This window comes from Rana temporaria, chromosome 4 (assembly GCF_905171775.1).
Source record: "Rana temporaria chromosome 4, aRanTem1.1, whole genome shotgun sequence".
NCBI lineage: Eukaryota > Metazoa > Chordata > Amphibia > Anura > Ranidae > Rana > Rana temporaria.
In genome coordinates, this window is record NC_053492.1 from 168,411,524 (window position 1) to 168,438,438 (window position 26,915).

General features: G+C 44.2%; 1 protein-coding gene across 3 annotated transcripts; it reads right to left on the bottom strand.

Moving 5' to 3' along the window:
* Positions 1-1,194: 1,194 nt before the first annotated feature.
* LRRC34 (leucine rich repeat containing 34) lies at positions 1,195-26,906 on the bottom strand. 3 transcript variants are annotated; one of them, XM_040349324.1, is made up of 11 exons: positions 26,297-26,360; positions 21,629-21,734; positions 16,060-16,178; positions 12,523-12,587; positions 12,359-12,442; positions 10,421-10,549; positions 8,304-8,399; positions 8,044-8,198; positions 6,104-6,259; positions 4,414-4,540; positions 1,195-1,626 (listed from the first exon to the last, which is right to left on the bottom strand). In XM_040349324.1, exons 2-11 carry the CDS (start codon positions 21,730-21,732, stop codon positions 1,435-1,437), a joined length of 1,227 nt encoding a protein of 408 aa, XP_040205258.1. In that variant the 5' UTR covers positions 21,733-21,734; positions 26,297-26,360; the 3' UTR covers positions 1,195-1,434. The 3 variants fall into 3 exon arrangements, with proteins under 3 accessions (XP_040205258.1, XP_040205256.1, XP_040205257.1); XM_040349322.1 differs by lacking the exon at positions 26,297-26,360 and adding an exon at positions 26,828-26,906 and having other exon boundaries at positions 1,196-1,626; XM_040349323.1 differs by lacking the exon at positions 26,297-26,360 and adding an exon at positions 26,815-26,883 and having other exon boundaries at positions 1,196-1,626.
* Positions 26,907-26,915: the final 9 nt, after the last annotated feature.

Here is a 26,915-nt window from a genome sequence, read left to right on the forward strand (position 1 = left end):
AAGTGCACTTATTTAAATGTGGCTCTTTATGCAGTGGTATGAGTTATTGTAGCTTGGAAAGCCCAGCAAAAGTCAGTGTCCATATAAAAATATTATCAGAGCTTTTGTACAGCCAACACCGAAATAAATTTAATTCGAAAAGGAAATCACAGTTTACTGCAGTTTTAAATGATCCAAAATTGATATAAGATGAATTACACATCAGGTACCCATTTATGTCTTTGGTATTGATTTACTAAAGTAATAGAAAATATTTAGTTGAATAAAGGTGTGATACTTTTAAACAACCAACCATGCATGTAAGTATGGATGTACAATCCAAAAGCCAGTCTCAGACCCACTGTCCCATTTCATCTCTTTTATCTGGTAGAATGAAATGTTCTAAGTGACTATCTGTTACTGATGTGTGCAAATTTACAGATATATGTATGATATATCATTTCTTTTTCAGTAATCCTAAATGCCTCTTTACAAGCACTGGTTGACCAACCTTTGAACAGCCATAATCTATGACATAACAGGCTCAGGCTTGCCTATCCACCTTTTGGAAGAAGCAGCACATGTAGGGGACCCTAAAGCTGAACTCTGGGCGGGCTATTGTTTATAGGGGGTAGAGGAAGAGGCTGTATTACTTGCCACATTCCCTGTTCAAGAAGGCACCAGTGCTGACCTCTCTTCCCCAGAGCACCAGCCTGTGGGCAGTTTCTTGGCATCATTAGGCACAACGCATAGGTATTAACCTAGAATTATATTTGGAAAGGGGGAGGATGTGATGTGTTTCAGCGAATGCGGCTCACAGCAGAAGTCCTGGTTCACCCTTTCTGGTCGATTTCAGCCCGAATTTTTGTCTGAATTCGGACCTGAAACGGACCAAAAGACGTACAGGGCTCCTGTGCAAATTCGCACTGGAGTCGCTGCAGAGATATGTGTACCGGCTCCATAGAGAGCCAGTCAAAATCTCCTGCTATTGCGAATTGGGTGCGCTTTCCCCGAATCCAATTCGCATAGGTGTGAACCCAGACTTAAAGTATATGTAAACCTTAACAATAAGCTTCTCGTATCTGCCCCCTTTTGGTCTGTTAAAGTTACCATACAAGAATTTTTCAAGCAAGCCATACCTATAAAAGAAGACCGTAAATACTCACTTTTCTTGCTGCCCGTGCCTTGAAAATGTTTTGCATACCAACTTTAAATATACCATTGAAATTGTTTTGTTATTTCTGTTCAATAAGTTGCCATAAATCCTATGATGTCCTTTTCACTCTGCACGGTTCTCTCAAACAATGTTACCAGGAAGTGGTTTTATGTATTACATACTGTATGTTATATGTAAAGTAGACACTCTGTAATTTTGAATGTTTTATTAAAATAATCTAAATCAGAATAAATATGTATAAATGTACGCGCAAGAACACGTGACCGATGTTACAATGTCTAATAATTTGTTAATGCAAGACCAGAATTGCACACTGAATCATCTGCAACACCATAACTTGGGGTCCAGTAATAATGCTTTTTGAGTCCATGAAAAAGTTCAGCAAGATAGACACATCCATCTACTACATACGGCTGTACGTCTGTTGAGGAGTTGCTCAGACGTCCAGTGGAAAGTAGATTTGAAAATGCCTGAAATGTTAAAGTAAAAAAAGTCAGTGTTTTTTTTTTTGGTTTGTTTTACCATAGACTAAATAAAATAGAAGCAGTGAAATTTAAAAGGATAAGTTCACCTTTACAAAAAAAAAATATTAAATGCACATTTTTTTTGTAGCAAAAAAAAATATATGCATTATTTATTTATTTAATTTATTTGTTAGAAACCTATAAAGCATTTCACCCCCGATCAGAAGCTCAGGGGTGTAATGGCACATTCTGCAGACTGTCTGTGCAACTGTCTGCCCATACCTCTGGCACGGGCAGGCAGTTACATTGTGACCAGTGGCGGCCCGTCCATAGGGGGTGCTAAGGCGCCGCCTCCCCTCCTGTAGTCACAAAAATATATATATATTTTTTTAATACTGCCCCTTTAAGAAAAAAATATGTAATTTTGCCACAGTAAATGCACTAGGTGGCGCCGGCCACGTGGATTATGGGAAGCGCCATGTCAATGCAATCACGAGATTGCAGACGCGGCGCTTCATTTGCGGGCTTTTGTCCCGCCTTGTGGCGCTTTCCGAAGTATCTATTACTACGGCCGGGCAGTTTGATTGACATCTGTTAGATCACGATGTCACTTCCTGTTTTCTCTCTCTCATTGCACCCAAGAGAGTATGAAGAGCAGACTCATCCATGGCCACTGCCAGTGGAGGAAGAAGACAGGAGGACAACACACAAAGCTAAGTCCCGCTGTGTGATTTATTTCTCGGCGGCACCCCCCCCCCCCCCTGTCATTTTCAGAATTTTGCTGGCCCTGGATGGGACAGGCTGCATTTGATGAGGGGGACAGAGGCTGCATTTGATGAGGGGGACAGAGGCTGCATTTGATGAGGGGGACAGAGGCTTCATTTGATGAGGGGGACAGAGGCTGCATTTGATGGGGGGAACAGAGGCTGCATTTGATGTGACAAAGGGCTGCATTTGATGCGACACAGGGCTGTATGTAAGGAGGAACTCTGCTGATGGCATCTGGTGGCAGGCGACGCATTTAGGGCTCCCACTGATTCTGCATTATGGCGAGTTGAATGATTTCATTATATATTACAATGTAATAATAGAAATAATGTGCTTCAATCATCCTGACACCATAACAACCATGGTGCCGGGGTGATTGAAGTATCTTTATCTGCTGATTGTTAAACTTTCTAGAATACACATATTTCTATTGTTGTGTAGGATCTGGGCCTGCTGTCTCTCCCTCCCTCCATCCATCCATCCCTCATTCGTCTCAGATGCTAACCACACCACATTGGAGCTACGCCCACTATTTTGCTGAAACCACGCCCATTTCCACCAAGTGGGAGGGGTCAAAAAGGAAGGAGTCTTGCGCCCCCCCATCCTAAAACTTCACCAGCCGCCACTGATTGTGACAGGAAAATTCATCGAATTACCTAGAGCAGGGGTGTCAAATCCAGTTTTGTTGGACCAGTTCGACCAGTTGTATCTGTAAGACTACAGTATATAAATTTATATAGGGCTTTTTTTTTCCAGGGTATCAACCTTGTTTTGCACTATATTGATGCTGGGCAAAATCACTACTTCCAGCTGTATAATAGTTTTCTGCACCATTGGCTTAAATCAGACAGCAAGATGTATGAGGACTTATAATTGCTACCATTTTCCCCAAAATATGGTTATCTGCCATCGTGCTCTAATCCAGCAGGTTGTGAACTGAGTGGGATTGATTAACTAAAGGCAAATAGGTTGTGATGACATCAGAGGACCTACACTAGCACATAGGGGTGAAGAGGCTGTATGGATTGGTCTTGCAGCACAGGGGAGCCTGCAGTAACAAATGATCGGATAAGCAAAATTGCTTTACACTAGACTTAAATGGACAGTTAACCCTTGCAGCGCCAGTGCAGCCCTCATGAAAGGGAGGATTGTTAGGTTTCCTGGAGTTCAGCTTTAAACAGATTAATCAAACCTAAAATGGCTTTAGAAAGATTAGAAAAAAATATATATGCAGTTTGTATGAATGTGTGTAAAGCATTTTTAAATAACCATGATAGACCAGTATTTGTATGCGCAAACTATTTTTATATATATATATATCAGTATGTATCTAAAGCCAGATGTTTTTATTGAAGTCAGCAGAGCTCCACCTTATTCATTAAGCTCCCGGGATCATTTCCATGCAAAGTGTAACTTCCATTGCAAATTTAAGACCACTTTCACACTGAGGGCTTTAACACTGGAGTGGTGCACTTGCAGAACATTAAAAAAAAAGTCCTGCAAGCAGCATCTTTTCAACGCTTTAGGAGCGGTGTATACTTCGCTCCTAAAGCACCCCTGCCAATTGAAAACAATGGGCAGCGCTGCTGCCAGGCACTTATAACCCCTTTTTCGCTACTAGCGGGGGCTAAAAGTGCCATGCTAGCAGCCAAAAAACGCTGATGTCAAAGTGTGAAAGTGCCCTAACAGTGTATTTGACTTGGGTAAATCGACCCTATTATCTCTATTTGTCCCAATGACCACTGTCACCTGGACAAAAGTGTGGGGAAAGCTAAAATTTAAGGTTGTTATTGAAATAGGAATAGAAGGCACACTTGATGTGGTGACAACTAATAGAATTTCCTTTACTTATTTCCTTTACTTAGAACTCTCCTCTCTTTTCCTGTTATGTTTAAATTTCAGAGCACCCGATTCCTTCACAGCCAAAACTGCTACAAGGGGAACTAACTGCAACTGGTTTTTATGTATGCTTGATATTTATTTGATGTATGTTTATAAATGTGCCATAAATAATAAAACATATACCACACAGGCAGCTTCATCCAGCACATTTCCCCATATATAAATGTATTCTAAACTTGTGTTTGCTTGAATTGCTGCCGCCAGAACCTTTAGGCCTTGTCCAGTAATGTTGTTGCTCAAAACTGCCAATCTAAAAAGAACAATAAAAGAAACATATGCATGTTACTATGAAAAAGAATAAAGCATTTTAAATGGCAATATCATTTAGAGCCGGTTCACACAGGGGCGACCTGTCAGGCAACTCAGCCGCCTGACAAGTCGCGGTCCGCTCTATTCAATGGAACCGTTCTAATAGGAGCGACGCACGTCGCTCCGACTTACAAAAAGGTTCCTGTATGACTTTGGGGGCGACTTGCATTGACTTCAATACAGAAGTAATTTTGCAAGTCGTCTGGAGACCGCCTTGCCGAGTCACCGCCAAAGTTGGTGCCGCCCCAGTGTGAACCGGCTCTTATGCCCCGTATACACGACCGGATCGATCCGCTGGAAACCTGTCCGTCGGATGTGTTCGGTCGTCTGTACAGACTCACCGGACACGTCCGACCGCCATCCCTCACATGCGTCGTACTGATTCGACGCATGCGTGGAAGCTTTGAACTTCAAGGCCGCCCGCGTCATCGTCGCGGCGCGGCCACAACCCGCGTATTGTTTACACGCGGATTTCTGTCTGATGGTGTGTACAACCATCAGACAGAAATCTCCGGGCGGACATGTCCGCTGAAAACGGTCCGGCGGACCGTTTTCAGCGGATTGTCCGTCCGTGTGTACGGGGCCTTATAGTCTTGTTGCATTAAAGTGATATTGAACATTTTTCTATTTCTAATGTTTGGGTGAAGACTTAATAAGGACATTTTCTATGTATAGAAATGATTTCCTCCCCATTCTGCTGGTCCCCTTTACACTGACCCTATTTTCCTGTGTATAGGTTTGCTCCTCGCCCTTGCAGGGGTCCTATGGAGCCACGTTTTCATAATATGCTCCCATGATCTGAATATAGGGTGATATGATCACACTGGCTGCGCAGACATGCAAACGTATCCTGAGAGGACATAAAAGCGAGCCAGTATTTATTTAACAATAGCAAACCGCAATTTAGTAATTGTAATAACACTAAGGGGGTTATTTATAAAAGGCAAATCCACTTTGCACTACAAGTGCAAAGTGCACTTGAAATTTCACTGAAAGTGCACTTGGAAGTGCAGTCGCTGTAAGGCTGGATTCACACCTATGCAGTTTTAGGGCTTTTTGCATTTTGCAGATTTGCACTACAGTCCATTTACCATGGAACACGTTCTGCAGTGCAAATCTGCAAAAAGCACTAAAAATGCATACGTGTGAATCCAGCCTTAATCTGAGGGGTAGATCTGAAATGAGGGGAAGCTCTGCTGATTTTATCATCCAATTATGTGCAAGCTAAAATGCTGTTTTTTATTTTCCTTGAATGTCCCCCTCGGATCTACAGCGACTGCACTTTCAGTGAAATTTAAAGTGCACTTTGTAGTGCAAAGTGAATTTGCCTTTAGTAAATAACCCCCTAACTGTAGCTTTCATTGCCTTTACCAGTGCAGTTGAAGTAGAGGGATAACTGCTGATGTTGATTAGATGCTACGGATACTGCATATCAAACTCTGCTCTTTTCCTAAAGTGCCATTATGGTAAATACAACCCTGGCTGTGTGCACTGCTATACTTACGCCTTGAGACTGCTATTGTATGTATGAATGGTTTTAGCAAGGTGGATGGCCCCCTCATTCTCCATTCTGTTTGATGTCAAGTCTAAGATTTCCAGAGTTGTATTTGTCTTTAGCAATTCGGCTAAACACTTAACTCCATCACGGCTGATTTTATTACTAGAAGAATAAATTATAAACATATTTATCAAAAAAAGAAAAATAAATGTACAGTTTGCATACAGTGATTGTGCATTTTCATTTAGCTCTGCCTTTAATCACACATGTATTATATGTTGGCACCTTCTAAATTCCATAGAATTCCTATTTAAAGTCAGTGTACCTGCATACAGCATGGCTTAAGCCAGCCATGCATGGAAATTCGGTTGGTTCAGCAGGGACCTGACTAATTTCAATCCATGTATAGGCAGGCTGATTGTACAAAAGTCGCTCTACCGATCAACGTCTGTACAACCAGCCTGTTGCATCTTCCCAGATTGATCAGCACCGGTGGCTATAGCCAGCAGCGCTGATCAGTGTACGCTGATCCTCTGTATTCTGTTCAGTAACTGGAGAAGGGATGTTTTATGTATAGTGCAAGTGTTGTAGCATCTTTGTTAGTGTACTTACAGTGTTAGAGATAATAGGATTCATTAAAATGCCAGTGATCCATCAACTTCAGCAGATTTGATCTGTTTCCGTTTCATCTGTTTTACAAGTATCTACAGGACCTGAACTTATAAAGACATCAATTGGACTTCTTACTCACTTCCTATTTACATACTCCACAACTGCATGTTTCCGTATCCATTCAATAATAAGTGTTTGTTAACCCCAAAAAATACAGATCCTGGTCCCTTAAAGCAGATTAAACCGCATAGTGCTTTAGTGCTATGTAATCTGACCCCCTCTAAACTGTTAAAACCTGCCTGATCCTGCCACTTCCTGTATCCCCCTCTCTGTGCTGACCACCGTGGTCAGCGTACATCCCTCTTCATCTGCAGCCCTGCTTTGTTCTCATCCCTCCCACTCACCCCCTCCTCCCTGCCTGTCAGCTCTGTGTTCTGTGTCTCTGTCCCCCCTCCACAATTGGTACAAATAAAAGCTTTGAAATGGTCACTGCCAGCCCCTCTATTATAGCCTGGCATACCATACTGTATTCCTAAATAAAAACAAGGCTTGTAAATACCTGTTTAGAGCGATCTTCAGGCCGGTCACGTGACTCTGCAAGTTTCCAGGGCTACTGCAGGAGGGGCTGGGTCGGCCATGTGACCTCCCCAGCTGACGTCAGAGGGAGATCTCTGCCCCTCAAAATCCCTTGATTAAAAAAAATTGCAAGCCCTAAAATTGTTGGCTGAACAGTGCCTGCATTCAATCAGATGCAGGCACTTTTTGCGTATTTTGCCAGCCGGTGGGGACAACTGTCAAAGTACATTAGCTACAGTGGGAGATTATAGTGTGGATGGATAAATCTGTTAGATTTAAATCTCTATAGGTATGGCCAGCTTTAGTGGCCAATTTGTAGTGGAGAGCCGATATTGCTGTCCCCTCTCTATTATAGTTCCTACAGTGGTCTGCAATTTATGGCCCATTCATAAAATGCAGGCATCGATGTGGAGACTGTAGTGTCCTATGGCATTCTCTCTCTCACTCTTTCTGCTTAGCACAGAAGAAAGAACTCCATGATTGGAGAAGAGCTGGTCACATGTTTTTTACACTTTCATTTTATAGTGAAAAGCATATTTTTAGGCAGCACTGTGGTCTAAAAATGTGCCATTGTTTTTTTTTTTCTAAGCAGCAGTAAGTCCATTCGTTACTTATTGACTCCCTACCACTTCTTCTTGTCAATTATAAAGAATCTAACATCTTTGGTTTTAATATCTCTGTCTGGCTCCCAAGGTGAGGTCTGCTCAACATAGTTAAAACATTCCATTGAGGTGACAGAGATTGTACAAAACCCATACCAGCTGAGATCAAGGTATTTCAGTGCAGTATTTTCATGCAAGGCTTCACAGAGTCGCTCAAGTCCAAAATCTGTCATTTCATGTTTGGACAAATGGAGCTCTTGAAGAGTATTATTCGTTTTCAGCATCAGCGATATGTGAATGGTTGTATCTTCCTTAAAGCCAAATAAAGGTAACGCATATGTTAGCGTGCATCAGACTGCGTGGTGTAACAATTTTGCGAAAATAATTTAAAATGGGTCCGATATAAAATCACATACCTGTAGCACATAGAACAAAGGACGGTTTAGATTCATAGACTTGATTGAATTGTTTCTAAGTAGAACTGTGGCCAAGGCTATTAAACTCTGAATTCCCTGTAAGACATATAGCAATGATATACTAAAAATGTAACACATACAACAATGATGTACTAAAAAAATATGTTTTCAATAGCTGTTAAATATTCATGCAGTAGATCAGACTTTCTTTTTTGTATAGATATCACAGGGATTTTGCTCTGTTGTATAGGTCACACACATATATATATATATATATATATATATATATATATATATAGGCGAACTTAGCTAAAATGTTGCAATTTGCCACTTGCGCTGTTCAGTAATAAGCCTGTTTACCTTTTTTCCTTGCAATGAGAGGGCAGCATAGCCTCTGATATTATGCTTGTGACCATTTCATTTTATATTATGCTGACAAGACAGTCCAGTTTTCAAACGGTAGAACAGTAGAAACTCCTATTGGACTATTGGGAGCAAAACCCTTGGTTTAGACCTGCTGGTTGTAAACCCTTGCTTATATCCAGTGAAGTAACTGGCCTCAGGTGATACACAGAGATTAAACAAATCCTCAAACATAAGTTGTATCTGTTTATCTGCAGCAATTTGCCCTGTAGATCCATGTAAAACCCAGAGATGAAAGGGATTTTTCACAAACTCACAAAGCAAGAGACAGGGAGCTGCAGTTACACACTATACAAGAGCTCTGGGAGCTGACTGGAGGTAAGGGACCCCCACTTCACATAGGAACAGAGCTGAGGCTGTCAATCACAGGCTGTTTGCTGGAGCTCCCTCTGTCAGCATTTTAGCCATTGGTGTCAGGAAAACTTGTCCCAAGCGACTCGTGCTGATAACAGAGGAACTAGACAGCAGAGAGAAATTTGTAGAACGGCAAGTAAACGCTATAGAAACGTCCTTTTTGTCAAATTTTGCGTGTGAGGTTTACAACCACTTTAAGAAGGAAGAGTGACCATACAGTATATTGATCACAACTTCTTTTTTCATCATGTATCAGACAGTTCGAGATTTGTGGACCCATCATGAGTACATGCCTTTCATAAAGAGAGTTTAATTTATTCTTGTAATTAGATCAGCTAAGATGCTAGCATTGCAGCAGAGCTCTTCTCTGAGTAATGACTTTTCTGTGTGAAATAGCAGGAATGATATGTACTTTATTGCTAATCGGAAATCCTCTCCATTTCCCCAAGGCTTAAAGTGATTGTGAAGGCTAAAGGTTTGTTGCCTTTCATGTTCATCGTACAGTGGTGTAGTGAGTAGCACTCTCGCCTAGTAGTAAAAAGGGTTGCTGGTTCGAATCCTGACCACGACACTACCTGCCTGGAGTTTTCATTTTCTCCCTGTGCATGCGTGGGTTTCCTCTGGGTACCCCGGTTTCCTCCCACACTCCAAAGACATGCTTGTAAGGTAATTGGCTTCTGCCTAAATTGGCCCAGTATATGAACGTGAGTTAGGGACCTTAGATTGTAAGCTTCTTGAGGGTAGGGACTGATGTAAATGTACATTGTATATGTAAAGCGCAGTGTAAATTGACAGCGCTATATAAGTACCATAATAATAATAATCTCCCATTCCCCCAGCCCCCCCTCCCCCCAAATACTTACCTTAGTCCAATCTCAAACCAGCGCTATGCTTTCCTTATAGGACTCAGTAAGGACAGCAGGAGCCATTAGCTCCAGCTACTGTCAGTCAAATCATGAAATGAGGGAGCAGGGGGTGGGGCCGAGCTGTATTGTGTGTGTGTGTGTGTCTGTCTAAAGACACACATAGCCCATGAGTTTCCACTACATAAAATGTTAATGGGGCATTATAATCTCCTTGAGCTGTTTCAGATGCACTCAGCCAAAGCCCACCAAACAGCACAGTTAACCTTTGCAAAAGTTGACCTTTGATCAAAAGTATGCCTGTATATCTTCTTGCTGGCTGCTGCCTTATGTCTACTGTCCTGCAGAGAACGGTGACATCTGACTGTGACATACCCATCACATATTTTAACCTATCCTTTCTGTATTCAAAATGTTTGCCAGATCTGGACTTACCTAAGCAGAAAAGAAAGGATGTGTTGCAATTTTTGAACTTACTAAGTCACAGTCACCAAGATCCAGTTCTTCAAGTGTTGAGTTGATTTGTAGCATTGCAGCAAAAAACATAGCTCCTTTGTTTCCTATTTTGTTGCCTGTCATCCTTAGGCTTTTTAGAGTATCATTCCTCTATAAAGAAGGAAGGAAGCAAAAATAAAGACAATCAGTTGAAGAGTTATTGGAGTTAGTAGACCCATCATGGATAAGGAAACAAGTGCTCTAAAGTCTGTTCAAAGTTACCCGCATAAAGTACTTTAAAGTGGATGTAAACCCTTACATATACCCAGTGAAGTGAACAGCCTCAGATGAAACAAATCCTCCTACATAAGTTTTACATGTATATCTGCTGTCTTCAACTTTATTGTTTAGAAAAATTTAGAAAGTGCACATCATGTTAGAATTTTCACTTCCTCATTTAGCAGTAGCAGTGTAGTGTTGGATTATACTGGGAGACAGCTGATTGGAGGAACGGCACACACCCCCCTCCACATAGGCAGAGAATTTCAGAGCTGTCCTGTGAGTAGAGCAGCTTTCTACTAATCTATCTATAGCACCCTATCTGACACAAAATTCAGGCTGGTTTTATCACGTGTAGGAGAACTTGTCAGAAGTTATCATGCTGATAACAGAAGAACGGAGAAGGAGAAAGCCATGGGACTTAGTGCTTTGAAGAGAGATAAGAAAACTGCAAATATATGTGCCCAGCTCAAATTTCATGAATCAGGTTTACATCCACTTACATTTATAATTTGTTAGCTTTTGTTATTAAACAAATTTCATTAAATATTCTGCATTTGCAGTATCTATGGACACCGGGCAGGCTCTGTTGGAGTCAGTGGGGAATCTGTCCGCTGATCCGCGCTGAGCAGCCGGATGTCTGGTCTGTGTCCACTCCACTTCAGACACAGCCCACGCTCCTCTATGGGTGGTTTGACGTAAACGAAGGGTCGTATAAAGGCAAGCAAGGGGCCACATCCAGCCCCTGGGCTGTAGTCTGGAGATCACTGCACTAGACAGGTGGGGAACAGATCCCTATCCCTCTGTTTTTATCGGATCGGATGTCGGCAGTTGTAGGCTCCTTTCACATGGACAGGACTGATCCGGGTCCTCCTGTTCGTTTTTCAGATGGACCCGATCGGACCATCCATTGCTCTCTATAGACCGACGGATGTCAACAAACATGTGTCCATTGACACCCACCAACATCCAAACCTACCTGTTAAAAATCTGGCATCGGATGACAGTGGGATGGAAATGGACAGATGGTCCGTTTCCACCTCATAACCCATGGAGAACAGTGGGCTGTGTCTGTGTCCACCATGCCTCAACGGAGCAGACACAGACCTGTTATGCGCCTGCTCAGCGGGGATCAGTGGAGAGAGCCCCTGTTGAGCTGGTGGACTATGCAAGCGTGAAAGGGGCCGCAAACGAACACATGTTTGTTTACACCCGCCGCTCCATAGAGAACAATAGAGGGTCTGAACGGGTCTGTCTTTCAGTTTTTTAAGTGGAGCCAATCTGACCCTCTATTGTCCCCTATGGAGTAGCAGGGACACCCGTGTGAAAGGGGCCTAACTGTATATAAAACTATCCTGATTCAAAGGAATTGAAAAGATGTCACCCATCATATTATATCAAGTTAATTAGCTGCTCAATTACATTAGGTAGAACAGGAGGAGAACCAACAGCTTCATGGAGGAGTTTATTCCTGGTTTAAAATCAGCGATTCATAAAATAATGAAGCCAGAAGATTACCATGACATGCCCCTGTCATTTTTAGAAGATCTGCCACAACAAAGTTGAAAAAGTTTTTTTTTTTTTCTTGTATACTTTACATTACACATATTTCCTAATGTGCCATTTCTAATAAGTATTTCAGCCATGTATACATCAAATAATCTAATACTATAAAACCGCATATACCGGTATGTTACTTACATGCAAGGCTTTTGCAATATGTTCTGCTCCATCTGTTTCAATGTCGTTTCCCATAAGATTTAAATAAAATAAGGAACCTCCTTCCTGAAAGTAAATAATAATGAAATGCATATAATATTGTTATATGTATCTCAAAAAAATTTTTTTTTTATTTCAATACACACCTGAAGGAAGTTTGCAATGTGTACTGCGCCTTTGTCAGTCAAATTGTTGAACCGCAAGTCAAGACCTGAAAAATGTAATCAAGTACATTTTATAGTTGTTATTATTATTATACAGGATTTATTTAGCTCCAACCGTTTGCATGGTGCTTTACAATATAATGGAGACAGTACAGTAACTACACATTTCAATACAAAAGAATTAGGAGGGCCCTGCTCTTGTGAGCTTGCAATATAATAGGGAGGGGCACATGGAAGAGATGGTAATATCTATGAGCTTATGAAAAAAATAAGATTCAATTGTTAGCTGAAGGTAGAATAGGCTTCCTTGAAGAGATGCGTTTTCAGGGATCGCCTAAAAATGGACAAAGTAGAACAGGTTGAGGTAGAGAGTTCTAGAGGATGGGAGATGCTCTGGAGAAGTCATGCAGAGGAGTACGAAAGAAGGAGACAAGGGAGCTAGAGAGCAGGAGGTCTTGGGAGGAGTGGAGATGAAGGTTTGGGCAATATACTGAGACAAGATTGGTGCTGTAAATTGATTTTGTGTTTTGTTTTTAGTATTTTGAATCAATCGTTGGGCAATCGGAAGCCAGTGGAGGGACTGGCAGAGGAGTAGAGGACATTGAACAGTTGGCAAGGTGGATGAGTCTGGCAGTAGCATTCATGATAGACTAAAGTGGGGATAGCCTGCAGAGATGGTGGCGGGCCTGAGAGGAAGGAATTACAACAGTCAAGGTGACAGATAACAAGGGAGTGAATGAGTTGCTTAGTGGTTTCATCCATTAAAAAGGGGTGTATTTTGGAGATGTTAAAGATTTTATCATATCCTTTTGAAATGTGCCCATGCCCTATGTGAGCCCATGCATTGCAAATAATAAAAGTTATGGTGGGTAGCATAGCATTGTAGCATCATTCAGACACTCTTGGCTTCAGTGAAAGCATCTCACCTTGTCTTATTATCAGATTTCCCTAGAATGGGTTATCCAGCTTAAAATGTTACTGTTTTTATCTGCTCCCTTTGAGTGGAATGCCCCATCAGGAGCAGGACCCTCTTCCTTGCTTACTAATTTCTAATTTGTTTGGAAAAGAATGAAAGTGAACCTGTCACTTTGACTATTCCAGATTCTATTGATAATAGAAAATCCTGTGTGACCTCTTTGTTGGAGGCAACATAACGATAAGGACCTTCCCCTGCCCCATGTGACAGTACTCAGGCCCAATGATATGCTGGTCAAGCAGTGAACACTGCTTTTGGGAAGGAACGGGAAAAGGTCACATGTTCCCTTAAACCTAGACGTACCATATATTTTACAAAGCTCTGTCTGGAAAATAGGGCATCGGTGGACCAGTTCAAAATCTACAAGGGATGGGATGGGCTAATGCTATGAATTGGCAATAGGACTTGTTTATTTTAACACAGATACTTGCAGGCAGTGGAAAGCGAGATTAGGATGAGTAATAAGTGTAACCGTGACAAACTACCACTCCCAGTCCCTGGCAGTTTATTTCTTACTGATCCTATGATTTTTTTTTTACATGGGTTTGGTAAACCAATTCTAATCTAGTCTTGTAGTTACTAAATTAAAAGAATTTCAATAAGCATAGTCAGGGCTGGTGCTACCACTAGGCAAAGTAGGCTACCACCTAGGGCGCACTACCACCTAGGGTGCAGTCACAGCCTCTGTCCCAGTGAAGCTCCAGGCGTGTGTGAACTCAGCTCTCATCTCCTGATCCAGCTGGGCCAGCTGTCCTGGTAACACATCCGCTGCATGCCGCCAATCCCCCGATGTGTCCCGCTTAACCCCCCCTGTCACATCTCCTCACACAGGAATATCTGACAGTGCCGCTCCGGGACTCCTTTACTCCAGCCTGTCCCTCTGGTGCGGCCTGCGTTTCTGTGTGAGTGCAGCAGAGGGGACAGGGTGGGGCAGGATTCTGTGGAGATCATGGGAGCATGGGGAGAGATGCAGCGGCTGTTAGCTGACCTCCCAGTCGGCAGGGGACACCACGGAGCGGCTGGATGGTGCTGGCAGGGACTCCTAAGCAATACTGCCCGCCCAGTGCTGAGGAGAGCCCTAATGTGATGGTCAATGAAGCCACGAAGAGCAGAGGTAAGGAGGAGGATCGATCCTCCCCGATCTATACCGAGCTGTGTGTGGGAGATGGGGGGAGTGAGTGGTTCAGGAAGTAGCATTCAGGTGGGTCAGTGTATGTGTCAGGTAGGTGGGTCAGTGTAGGGGTCAGGTAGGTCAGTGCAGGGATTTTTTTCTCAGAAAATAGGTGCAGGAACTCCCCCTTTCTGAGTCACCCCTTTTTTCCGCCCCCTACCCACCTCCCAGTACCGTCTCTTTTAGACAATATAGAACCAAGTATCATTTTGTGGTGCTAAGTAATTTGTATGGAATTTGGTAATGATATCAAGAAAAGCAGTAAAATAGATCCCCTGCAGCCAGCAACAATAGATCACCCTATCAACAATGGACCACCCACAACAAAATTTCCCCTCCAGCAACAATAGACTCCCAGCAGCAACAGATCTTTGCACAGCCAGCATTAATAGTCTCTCTGGCTGCCATCAACAATAGACCCCTCCAACAGCAAATCTCTTTTGGCAACAACTGACCCCCCAGCAACAAAAGACCCCCCCAGCAACAATAGGCCCCCCACCAGCAACAAATAGACCTCCCCAGCAACAATAGACACCCCTGCAAAAATAGATCCCCAGCAGTGAGAATCAATCCCCTGCAGCAAACCCCAGCACCCCTTGCCATTACATACAGTCAGTCCAGGAGGTGCCAAAACTGCGTTCCCCCGCATTCCCGCTGAAAAAAAGCCCTGGGTCAGTGTAATGTTAAGGCAGGTCAAGTAGGTCTGCAATGGTCAGGTAGGTCAGTATAGGGGTCATGTAGGTCAGTGTCAGCTTCGCCTAGGGCAGTGATGGTGAACCTTGGCACCCCAGATATTTTGGAACTACATTTTCCAGGATGCTAAACTATACTGCAGGATGGATCCTCCCCGATCTATACCGGCTGTGTGTGGAAGATGGGGGGAGTGAGTGGTGCAGAAAGTAGCAGTGAGGTGGGTCAGTGTATGTGTCAGTTAGGTGGGTCAGTGTAATGGTCAGGTGGGTCAGTGTATGTGTCGGGTAGGTCAGTGTAGGGGTCAGGTAGGTCAGTGCAGGGGTCAGGTAGGTCAGTGCAATAGTCAGGTATGTCAATGTAAGGGTCAGGTAGGTCAGTGTAATGATAAGGTGGGTCAAGTAGGTCTGTAATGGTCAGATAGGTCAGTATAGGGGTCATGTAGGTCAGTGTCAGCTTCGCCTAGGGCAGTGATGGTGAACCTTGGCACCCCAGATGTTTTGGAACTACATTTCCCATGATGCTCAACTATACTGCAGTGTAGTTGAGCATCATGGGAAATGTAGTTCCAAAACATCTGGGGTGACAAGGTTCGCTATCACTGGCCTAGGGTTTCAAAAATCCTTGTACCACCCCTGAGCATAGTACATTGCATAAAACCACAACCTCCAACCCAACCTACCTGCTATAAAGCTGTTCTGTCTCAGAACATAAGAACTAGCTAAGAAATCTTCATCCGTAACTCTCCTTCCTGCCACCAGACGATTATTTCCACACAATTTTAAAGTAGTTGTGTATTGTCTAGAAGAAAAGATGAGACAATTCCTAACCAGCGTGAAAATAGAAAACACTAATATTAATTAAAGAAATAAAAATCTATTTTGATATACATTTTTATTATATACATTGGGGTCCATACGTTGATTGGTTGCATGCTTGTTTGTGTCAGCAATTCACTAAGTAGTGCAGCCATACTACATATGGCAAGAGATCTTGCACCAAGAAAAAGAACCCAACCAATGGCAGCTGCTCTATTTCAGTTTTCACGGGTTTCTGTTGAAAAAGTCAGCTTCCCATTCATTTCAATGGAAAGGGGTGCTTTTATAGCGCTTTGTGTAGTGCTCCAAAGATGCAGGAGTTTTTTCACCGCCCCTCCAGCGCACCGCCCCAGTGTAAAAGCATTTATTGATTTTAATGAAAATAGGCTTTCGTGAGCTTTGCAGGTCCTTTTTTTTTTTAAGCAAGAAAGTGCCTCAGTGTAAAAGTGTAGATCTTTTTATTTTTAATTTTCATGAAATACGGTACTCTATTTTGATAGGCTATCCTCTATCCTCTATTTTGATTTGTTTGTCTAAAACCTCAAATCTTTGTCCCAAAAAAAAGTGATCCATGTCATGTGTGACCTCCGAGTGTGACTCCATACTTAGTATGTACATATCAGCTGGCAGTATTCTAAGTCCAAGTCAGTAGCACACCATGTAGCAAAGACGGGATGGCAGCACAGTGGCTAAGTGGTTAGCACTTCTGACTAGCGGTACTAAGGTTGCAGGTTTGATACCCCAACAATGACACTGCATGCCTAGCGTTGTTCTCTCTGTGTGGGTTTCCTCTCACAATCCAAAGACATGCTAGGTAGGTAGGTAGGTAAATTGGCCCTGGTGTATAAATTTGAGTTTATACACCTTAGATCACAGGTGTCAAACACAAGACCCGCGGGCCAAATCCGTCCCACCGGGCAGGGCCGATCCCAGGGTCACAAGCGCCTGGGTGCAGAAATATTTCTGGCGCCCCCACATGGGCGTCGTCATTTTACTAACTCCTCCCCCACAAAGTCTTTATTAACCTGGGATCCTTACATGATCTTTTAACAATAAACAAAATACAGGAAGAGAAGCAGAGTACTTTATCGGGACCTGGAGAGGGGCCTCTGTGATGGACACAGAGAGGACTTCTGTTAAAGAGTCTGTTAGATGTTCGGCGCCCCCACCTTTGCAGGCGTCTGGGTGCAATGCACCCTGTGCACCCTGTCTAGGATCAGCCCTGCCTCTGGGCCATTTCATGTGGCCCTCGTACCTCTCCTGCAGCTGCAGGAGAACTCTGGTCCTACTCCAGACCCTTACTTTCTGCTTTCAAGCAATGCATTCAGCTTCTTCCCAGCAGCAGCATAAAGAAAGGGGGTGAGCTGTGAAGTAAGGGAGAGTGGGGGACTTCACTTCTGATGGTGGGGTAGCTTGTGACATCTAATGTAAAGGGGAGGGGATGCGCTGGACATCTAATCTTACAGACACAACTGACTCTTTTGAGGGCAATCATAATGCTAATGCGGCCCACAATGAAATTTAGTTTGACACCCCTGCCTTAGATTAAAGGCTCCTTGATGTGAATGTACAATATACTGTATATGTAAAGTGCTGCATACATTGATGGCACTATATAAGTACCTATAGTAAACGGCCTGGGCTTTTAAAAACAGGTCAGCAATGGCCATATTTTTACCTCAATAGATATTGTCTAAATTAAGCCAGGGAGGTAAACATCTACCGTGACATACAGTCAGGGCCGATCCACCCTATAGGCTCACTATGCAAGCCGCTTAGGGCCCCACAAAGCTGCAGAGGGCCCCCCAAATTACTAGTGGCCCCGCCTGGTGAGAAGTCATTTTTGGCCCTTGTAACGGCTACCCAAGTGGTGTGAGGGTCTCAGCCGTTGAAGACGTCCTTTTCCCTGGCAAGCTGCGATATGCAGGTACCGCCGGTATATCCCATCGAACGCCCTTCCAAGAAACGAGACGTGCTACGTTTGCAGAGTCAAGCAGACTGACTTTATTTGCCACATTTTTCCTCCTTATATCTGGTTACAACTGTACAGAAACAAATGACACTCCCCCCCCCCCCCCAGGGGGGACTTCAATACACACACTTTGAAACAATGACATTCCCTTGAGCCAATCAGCTTGATCAGACAATAGAATTCAATTAACCTTTAAAACAATTATACACTCACACATAACAGCCTCCGTATTCTGAAGGGATTAACTAAACAACGGAGAGTCAATTAGCTATGTAAAGGGACTATTAGCATTCAACAGTGAAGAGTCCCTTGCATGATTAACCCTTTGAGCTCAGAATACAATGTGGTAAATCCAACTGTAACAAGTCCTGCAGTTATTATCAATGTCCAGGCAGAATAGTCCATAATCCGTTACACTGCCCCCCTTTTGTGGAACACTCCGGCAGACCCGGATTGATCCTTTTCGAATCAACTTGGGGATGTCCGGTCTGCTGTTAGGGTAAAAGTTCTGTTTGCCTGGACAGTCCATCGGCCTTCCCATTGGCTTACCAGGTCGGTAGCTGATGGTGACGGTGAATAATAGAATTCAATTCCGGAACAGTCACTTGCTTTGCTCTCTCAATGGCTCCCAAAACCTGTTGCTGATGCTCTTGGGACAGATATGGCACCACCTGGATGCAAATCCCATTTAATCCTTTGACAATTTCCGCCTGTTTGTGCATTTCAATGTTCAAGCCACGGGACATCTCATAATACATGACATAGTGTCGTTGCATCTCTGATTTCTCACTGGTCAACTTGTCACATTCCCATTTTAGACTGTGATATTGTGCCGGATCTACAGTACATGTCGGGGAAGGTAGTCTTACCCGGTTCTCAGCAGCAAGCAGGTTGATTCCAGCAACGCGGGTGGTCCCGGGACAAGCAGCAGCAGGTGTAGGTAAATAAGCCGAAGTCAGAGGGCCAATGTCGTTGCCCAGCACCACCTCGGCAGGTAGGTTGTCCATGATACCAACTGTGGTCTTTCCTGACCCGGCTCCCCAGTCTAAGTGCACCCGGGTGGTGGGTACGCGAAATACAGCACCCCCTGCGACCCGGACGGCAACTGTGCGAGTGGACACGTTCTCTGGCTTTACCAGATGTTTTTGAATCAGAGTGATAGTAGTCCCGGAATCTCTTAAGCCTTGTGCTACTTGTCCATTCACTCGTACCTCCTGACGGTGATGCTGACGGTTATCCGGAGAGGCAGCTTGTATTGGGTCTGCCTCATACCAAATTCCCAGACATTCCTCAGGGCCCCCCTCGGTCTCCAGGCAGTGGGCCGCAGAGGGACGTGATGGAGTGACCTATGTGTTAGGTTCTGTGCGTCTCCAATTGTTATTTGTAGCTCTCAAAGGGCAATAACGAGCAATATGTCCCGTGTCGCTGCAGTGATGGCACGTCACCCTAGGCGAAACCCGGGGGTAGTTGCTAGGCCCCTGAGGACGTGGTGGGACTGGAGCCCGAAACTCTGGGCGTGGGGTGACGGTTGGAGTACGCGGTTCTACCTTATGAGCCAGCCGTGTAGTACCCTGGCTTACTTTCCTTGTTTCCGCGTACTCATCTGCTAGCCGAGCCGCCTCGTTTAAGTTAGCGGGCCGGCGATCTCGTACCCAGTCTTGTATGTCTGCGGCCAGGTCTTGGAAGAAATGTTCCATTAGGAACAGCTGCAATACTTCCTCCCCGGTGTTGGCCTTGCACCCTTGGACCCAAAGGGATGCCACCCTTTGTAACTGGTTGGCCCATTCCATGTGGGAGTCCACAGCCATCTTCTTGGACTCCCGGAAGTGCCGGCGGTAGGCTTCTGGCGTTACGGCGTATCGGGTTAGCAGCGCCTTTTTAACTTGCTGGTATTGTAAAATATCCTCTGGAGCGAGAGCCCGAAAGGCTTCATTGGCTTTGCCCGACAATTTCCCCGACAAAATAGTGACCCATTGGTCTGGTGGTACCTGGTGTAGTGAGCACTGCCTCTCAAAGTCCCCCAAATATCCATCGATTTCCTCCTCACTTTCTACAAAAGCTTTAAATGCAGTGAACGGTATTTTCTTTCCTGTAGCAGCAGGTGGGGGGGTAGGAACTGCAGGTGTAATGGGCTGTCTCGCTCTTACCAGTTTCAGTTCTTGTCCCCTCTTCGTTTGTATCTCTTCCCTTGCTTCCCGGAACAGCTGGTTGATTAGTTCCACGGACGTTTCTGGATACAAGGATAATCTCCGCTGTACAATCCCAGTAATTACATCTTCTTTGCTGACCGGTGCAAGGGGCTCCGTTCCTTCCATGGATCCATCCATTTCGTCCAGGCCCAGCAGTTCAGCTATCAGCTCCCTCCGTGGTCTGTTGCTGGCGCTCCTACCACGACTCTCTAATAAATCTTTCAGTGTGGATCTTTTCAGCCTGGCGTACTGCGACTCCATTCAGCACTTGCTCTTTGGATAAAAGGACCATCCCACCGCTGCCAACCAATGTAACGGCTACCCAAGTGGTGTGAGGGTCTCAGCCGTTGGAGACGTCCTTTTCCCTGGCAAGCTGCGATATGCAGGTACCGCCGGTATATCCCATCGAACGCCCTTCCAAGAAACGAGACGTGCTACGTTTGCAGAGTCAAGCAGACTGACTTTATTTGCCACATTTTTCCTCCTTATATCTGGTTACAACTGTACAGAAACAAATGACACTCCCCCCCCCCCAGGGGGGACTTCAATACACACACTTTGAAACAATGACATTCCCTTGAGCCAATCAGCTTGATCAGACAATAGAATTCAATTAACCTTTAAAACAATTATACACTCACACATAACAGCCTCCGTATTCTGAAGGGATTAACTAAACAACGGAGAGTCAATTAGCTATGTAAAGGGACTATTAGCATTCAACAGTGAAGAGTCCCTTGCATGATTAACCCTTTGAGCTCAGAATACAATGTGGTAAATCCAACTGTAACAAGTCCTGCAGTTATTATCAATGTCCAGGCAGAATAGTCCATAATCCGTTACAGCCCTCATCACCCCGCCTCTCAACTCGCTGGCTGCATGGGAGAAGAGGTAAGAAACCAGTACCCCCGCTTCTCACTTTAATGTAAGATGTCATTTCCGACAGCAATCCCCAACCCCCTTCCCCTCGCGCTTGTCAACTTTAATGTGAAATGTCATTTTCGGCAGCCCCCCCTCGCTTCTCAACTTTAATGTGACATGTCATTTTGCTTAGGGCCCCAGGGAGGTCAGGATCGGCACTGCATACAGTTGAGACAAGTGTAAAAGCTGATAGCAGGTAGAAAAGCCTGTTCATAAACAAACCCAGTGGAAAAGGCCACATTCTCATGTCTAGTGATAGCATAGTATAATGTATAATGGATGAACCCTTTTAAACAACGCAGACTCCCCTTAGAAATGTCAATTAACAAAATGCAATCATATGTTACTTACTCAGACTGCTCCAGCTGTAGCAGCATTTCCTCAATAAAAGGGTTAATAGGTTGGTTAAATTGCGTACATGCTGCACTGTACTGCTGGCTCAGGCCTGTTGCCATGGCTGAAAATGAAAAAAAATAACATTATAATTGAATTGACAGGTTTTAATGCATGAACCTCATTCACAAAAATAGGCGGTAAAAATAGGTGTGGTTTTACCGCCACCCTGCCCACCCACCAAAAAAATAACATGCATCTATCTGTTCAGTGCTGTACACAGTGCTGTGCCACAGACACGATGCTTTGCTTTATCGTCATGGAAACATTTATACCCGCTGTTGCATTTGGTGGGAAGCACGTCTCCCAAATGAATGGAGCTGCTTCACAACCGCAAGCCACTGGATTGGCCAGTGATTGAAGCATGGTATTTTCACAGAAAATCCCTATTTGGCTTTAAAAAGGCCCTTAAGGAGCCAACAGTAAAACCTCCTGAATGTCTGGCAGTTGCTGCTCTACCGTAATTTGAAAAGCGATCCACCAGCTACATATAGCTGCAAAATGATGGAACTAAAAATATGAACCTTACATACAACAATAAAAATTATTTTTCATAGTGCCTAAAATATTTGTACTTGTCATTTTAATAATAGGAAGTACTTGTTATGACATGTCTACGTGTCTGTCCTGGACAATTTTATTGTAGCCACCTTGTACTTTAGTAAGTGTCTATTTTTTTCTTTTGGGTGGTAACTAACCCGGGACAATTGTTAGTTGCTTATTGGGTCTCTCCCTTATGTTTCAAAGATGCTACAGTACCCTACTGTTATCACTAGGCGTCACTAATGCCTATTTAATTACAGGGCTCGGCAAGTCTGTTGTTATTGAGCCTTTATGTCCCTTCTTGCTCCCACTAATAGTTTTCTGCAGCAGAGTACATGGTGGGAGAGGTTATAAAAGCTCAGGGAGTGGCCTGGCAAGCTCTCTTTCTCTCCAGGTTTCAGCCTGGGGAGGACTTGTTCAAGGTTTGTGCTGTGTAGGCCTTAGCACTATGGGCCTAACACAGGTTTACCTTAGCAGCCCTGCCTCATTGAGGAGGGTGCACTTTAATGTAGAAGAGCCAGATGAATGTCTGCTGGAGGGGTAACGGTTGCTGCCCTCAGAGGGTCCATGTCCTTCTTTAGCCTGATGTATGTCTACTGGAGGGGGACAGAGTGTCTTCTCTCGGAGAAACCAGCCACTGTTTTGAAGCGATGGAGTCTGGAAGCCGGGTTGTTTGGGATTCCTTACCCTAACCCTCTCTCTGTAAGCTGAAGCAATAAAACTTCAAAATCCTTCCTTGTTGTGTAATGCTCCACGCTGTTGTAATGGATCCACCCTGACATAAATGCTAGCCTTCTACCGTCTGGAGATGAGCCCACTCTCGCTCTTCCCCCATGCAGGAGGACTGCTACATTATATTTTCATGTTCACCAGTGGACTTTCAGTCAGTTTATTTTTGACAAATATTTTTCTGATAATGCCACTCTAAGTTAGGTGTAATCTGTTTCTTTAGATAACAGAGCACATTCCTGCTAAGTGGGGTAATTGTTTTTTTGGTTGCCAATGTCAGATTTTCATCTATTTTAACCAGTTCCAGACCGGCTCACGCAGATATCCTGAGGAAGAATGTCTCTCCTGGGCGAAATCCTGTGTGTGTATATATATATATATATATATATATATATATGGCTTTGCCCAGTAGATCCACCAGAGGGCACACGAGTGCCGCCCGAGAGACATGTGCATGCGCCCGCTGCACAGCGGGGGACCCGATGTGCGTGGTCGGCAGGCGCGATTGCTGCCGGCCACGCGCGATCGCATGCACGAGAGCCAGCACAGAGATTTGTGTGTGTAAACGCACAAATCCATGTGCTGTCAGAGGAGAGGAGACAGATTGTCTGTTTCTACAAAGTAGAAACAGCGATCTGTCTTCTTCTTTCCTAGTCACTCCCCTCCCCACACTATTAGAACACAGTGAGGGAACACACATTTAACCCCTTGATCGCCCCCTAGTGTTAACCCCTTCCCTGCCAGTGACATTTATACAGTAATCAGTGCATATTTATAGCCCTGATCACTCTATAAATGTCAATGGTCCCAAAAATGTGTCAAAATGGTCCGATCTGTCTGCCGCAATGTCGCAATACTGCTAAAAATCACAGATCACCGCCATTACTAGTGAAAAAAATAACAAAAACGCCATAAACATGCCATAAATCTTTCCCATAGTTTGTAGACGCTATAACTTTTGCGCAAACCAATCAATATACACTTATTGCAATTTTTTTACCAAGAATATGTAGAAGAATATATATTGGCCTAAACTGATGAAGAAATTGTTTTTTTTTTTATTTGGGGGATATTTATTCTAGCAAAAAGAAAAAATATTGTTATTTTTTTTTTAAATTGCCACTTTTTTTTGTTTATAGCGCAAAAAATAAAAGCCGCAGAGTTAATCAAATATCACCAAAAGGAAGTTCTATTTGTAGGGAAAAAAGGGACGCAAATTTCGTTTGGGTACAACATTGCATGATCGTGCAATTGTCAATTAAAGCGACACACAGTGCCAAATTGTAAAAAGTGCTCTGGTCAGGAAGGGGGTAAAATTTTCCAGGGCTGAAGTTGTTAAGGGAGATCAAAAAACACTCTAATGTTTATGGGCACCAACAGACACAGTCATCTAAGGCCTCGACACACGACGGGACCTGTCCGATGAAAACGGTCCGTGGACCGTTTTCATCGGACATGTCCGCTGGGATCATTTGGTCTGATGGCTGTACACACCATCAGACCAAATTCCCAGCGGACAGGATACGCGGTGACGTGGCAGCGACATTGCAGCGATGTTGGGCCGACGATGACGCGGCGACGTACGCGACCCCGGAAGTTCAATGCTTCCACGCATTCGTCGAATCACTTTGACGCATGCAAGGGATTTCGGCCGAGCGGACATGTCCGATGAGTCGTACTGACCGACGGACATGTTTCTTAGCATGCTAAGAAACATTGGTCCGCTGGAAACCTGTCCGCTAGGCCGGGAATCCGGTCCGGTCGGCCCTACACACGACCGAACATGTCCGCGGAAACTGGTCTGTGGACCAGTTTCAGCAGACATGTTCGGTCGTGTGTACGAGGCCTCAGGCTTGTCAGGAGAAAGCGACCAGACAGGTTTCATGCAATATCTCTTCTGCAATAAAATAAATCTAACTGCCTGCCCTTTTTAAAATGTACACTAAGCTGCGCATGTGCAGGTCACTTTACATTCCAGCACAGTACCCGTGTGCCAAGATGACTGAACTTCTGTACACAAGCTGTTTAACCAAGATGGATGAAAACTGGCATCTGGAAAAAGCTGGGAAAATTATGCTGGCAATGGACCTTGTGGGTATGGGACCATTGGAGTAGAGGTAAGTATTGCAGACTTTAGTTCCATTTAAAAATTTCATCCAGGGCTGCTATTTAATGGGTATACAAACACTGAGAAAATGCAGAGCCACTAGGCTTATAAGCTCCCTCAGCTTCAACTACAGTACCACGCTGAACCTCTTACCAGTCTCTCCTGGATACTTGGCTCTCTAGCCTTTAGTCGCAGTGCCCTGCTGCACAGCCCACCTATGGCCCATGGATTGGGGTTCTCCTGACACGCCGATATGAGCCAACCTGACTCCTGGAACGAGACCTGCTGTCTACTGGCTTCTGGCTGGGGCCCTCTGATCCCTCAAAAGAGACCCTCTGTCTCTTGGCTTCTGGGTGCGGCCCCCTGATCCCACGATGAGACCCTCTGTCTCTTGGCTTTTGGCTGGGGCCTAGGGTTGCCAACTCATCCCTTTAAAACAGAACACATATTAATTACACAGGTTCTGTGGCTGATTAAGGAGGTAATTAAACTCACTTGGTGCCTTATTTGCATTAAATTTGCATCAGAATCTGTGTAATTAATATGTGTTCTGTTTTAAAGGGATGAGTTGGCAACCCTACTGGGGCCCCCTGCCCCTGGGTGAGACCTTCCGTCTCCCACACTGGGAACAGTCCAAACTGGAAGCTCTGAACCATCCTCAGACCTGAGTATATAATGATGCTGCACACCTGTGTAGTCAGCCAGGTTGCAGGTGTCTACCAAAACCCGGACACAGGATTCAATGTTCCGATCCAGAATTACAGAATCGGGAGAAAGACAAAAACAGCTTTCCCCGTTCAGAAATGATAATCCTGAACCTCGCATAAACCCTTAGTGTAAATCCTGCGTCACATTCTTGGCCATTTTGACAGGATCTCCCTCTGTCACAATATACTTAGCTACCTCTATGCAGCTGTTTCACATTAGTTCTAAGATCGAGAACTGAGCGATCACATGACTACTGATCTCTCAGTTCCTTATCTGCTTCCAAGCAGAGAGCTTGGAAGCAGACGCCGTACGCCGCCGTACGCCTGCCGCCTGAAAAAAAGTCCTGGACCCTTTTTTTCAGGCGGCATTGGCGTTCGGCCATACAAAGCAATGGGAAGACTTTGTTAAAAAAAATAAAAAAGTTACACACTCGCGGCAAAATACGCCACGCACGCAGCGTATCTTCTCGCGGAGGTGTGAATGCAGCCTAACTGTTGAGAAATAGGTACACTTCAAAAAGTCCAAGCACGACTTCATACCTGAGCATTTTCCAGCTTGAAGCTCCAATACGCTCAGGGAGAAAAAATCAGTTATTCTCTTGTGGTGGTCCACATCTCCACTCCAAAACACACAAAGCCTAAAAAAAGTTTTAGTGCTTCTTTTAAAGCTTGATTCATACAGATTGGTGCATTTTTTAAGCAGCTAAAAGCAGAAAAACATAGCAATAAATGATGTAACAGATGATAGATCTCTCTATTGGCTAGGCAAAACCACTAAAGCTCTAAAATGCTTGGAAAATGCTGTACAAAAGATCTCAAAAACATGCATACAAGCGAGCAACAAAACGCAGGAAAAAATAGACAAAAACGCGATGCTCAGGTGTGAGACTGTGTATAGGCAACCTCTGTCTTATCACCCTAATGTAACAGGAATGTAAAGGAGCATAATATCACAAACATCACAGAAAGCTAAAAAGCTTGCATTTGGACACAACAGAATAAAACAGAAGTGGCCAACAAATGGCTGCTAATGGTTTCTTATAAGGCAGAGGACATACATAGAAGTGTTACCTGTAGTTACAGGCAGCGAGTCTGTGCTCAGTCCTGTGTGTCAGGTCATGTTGTTGTCCCCGGTTGTCATAGTCACTCCCTCCCCCTC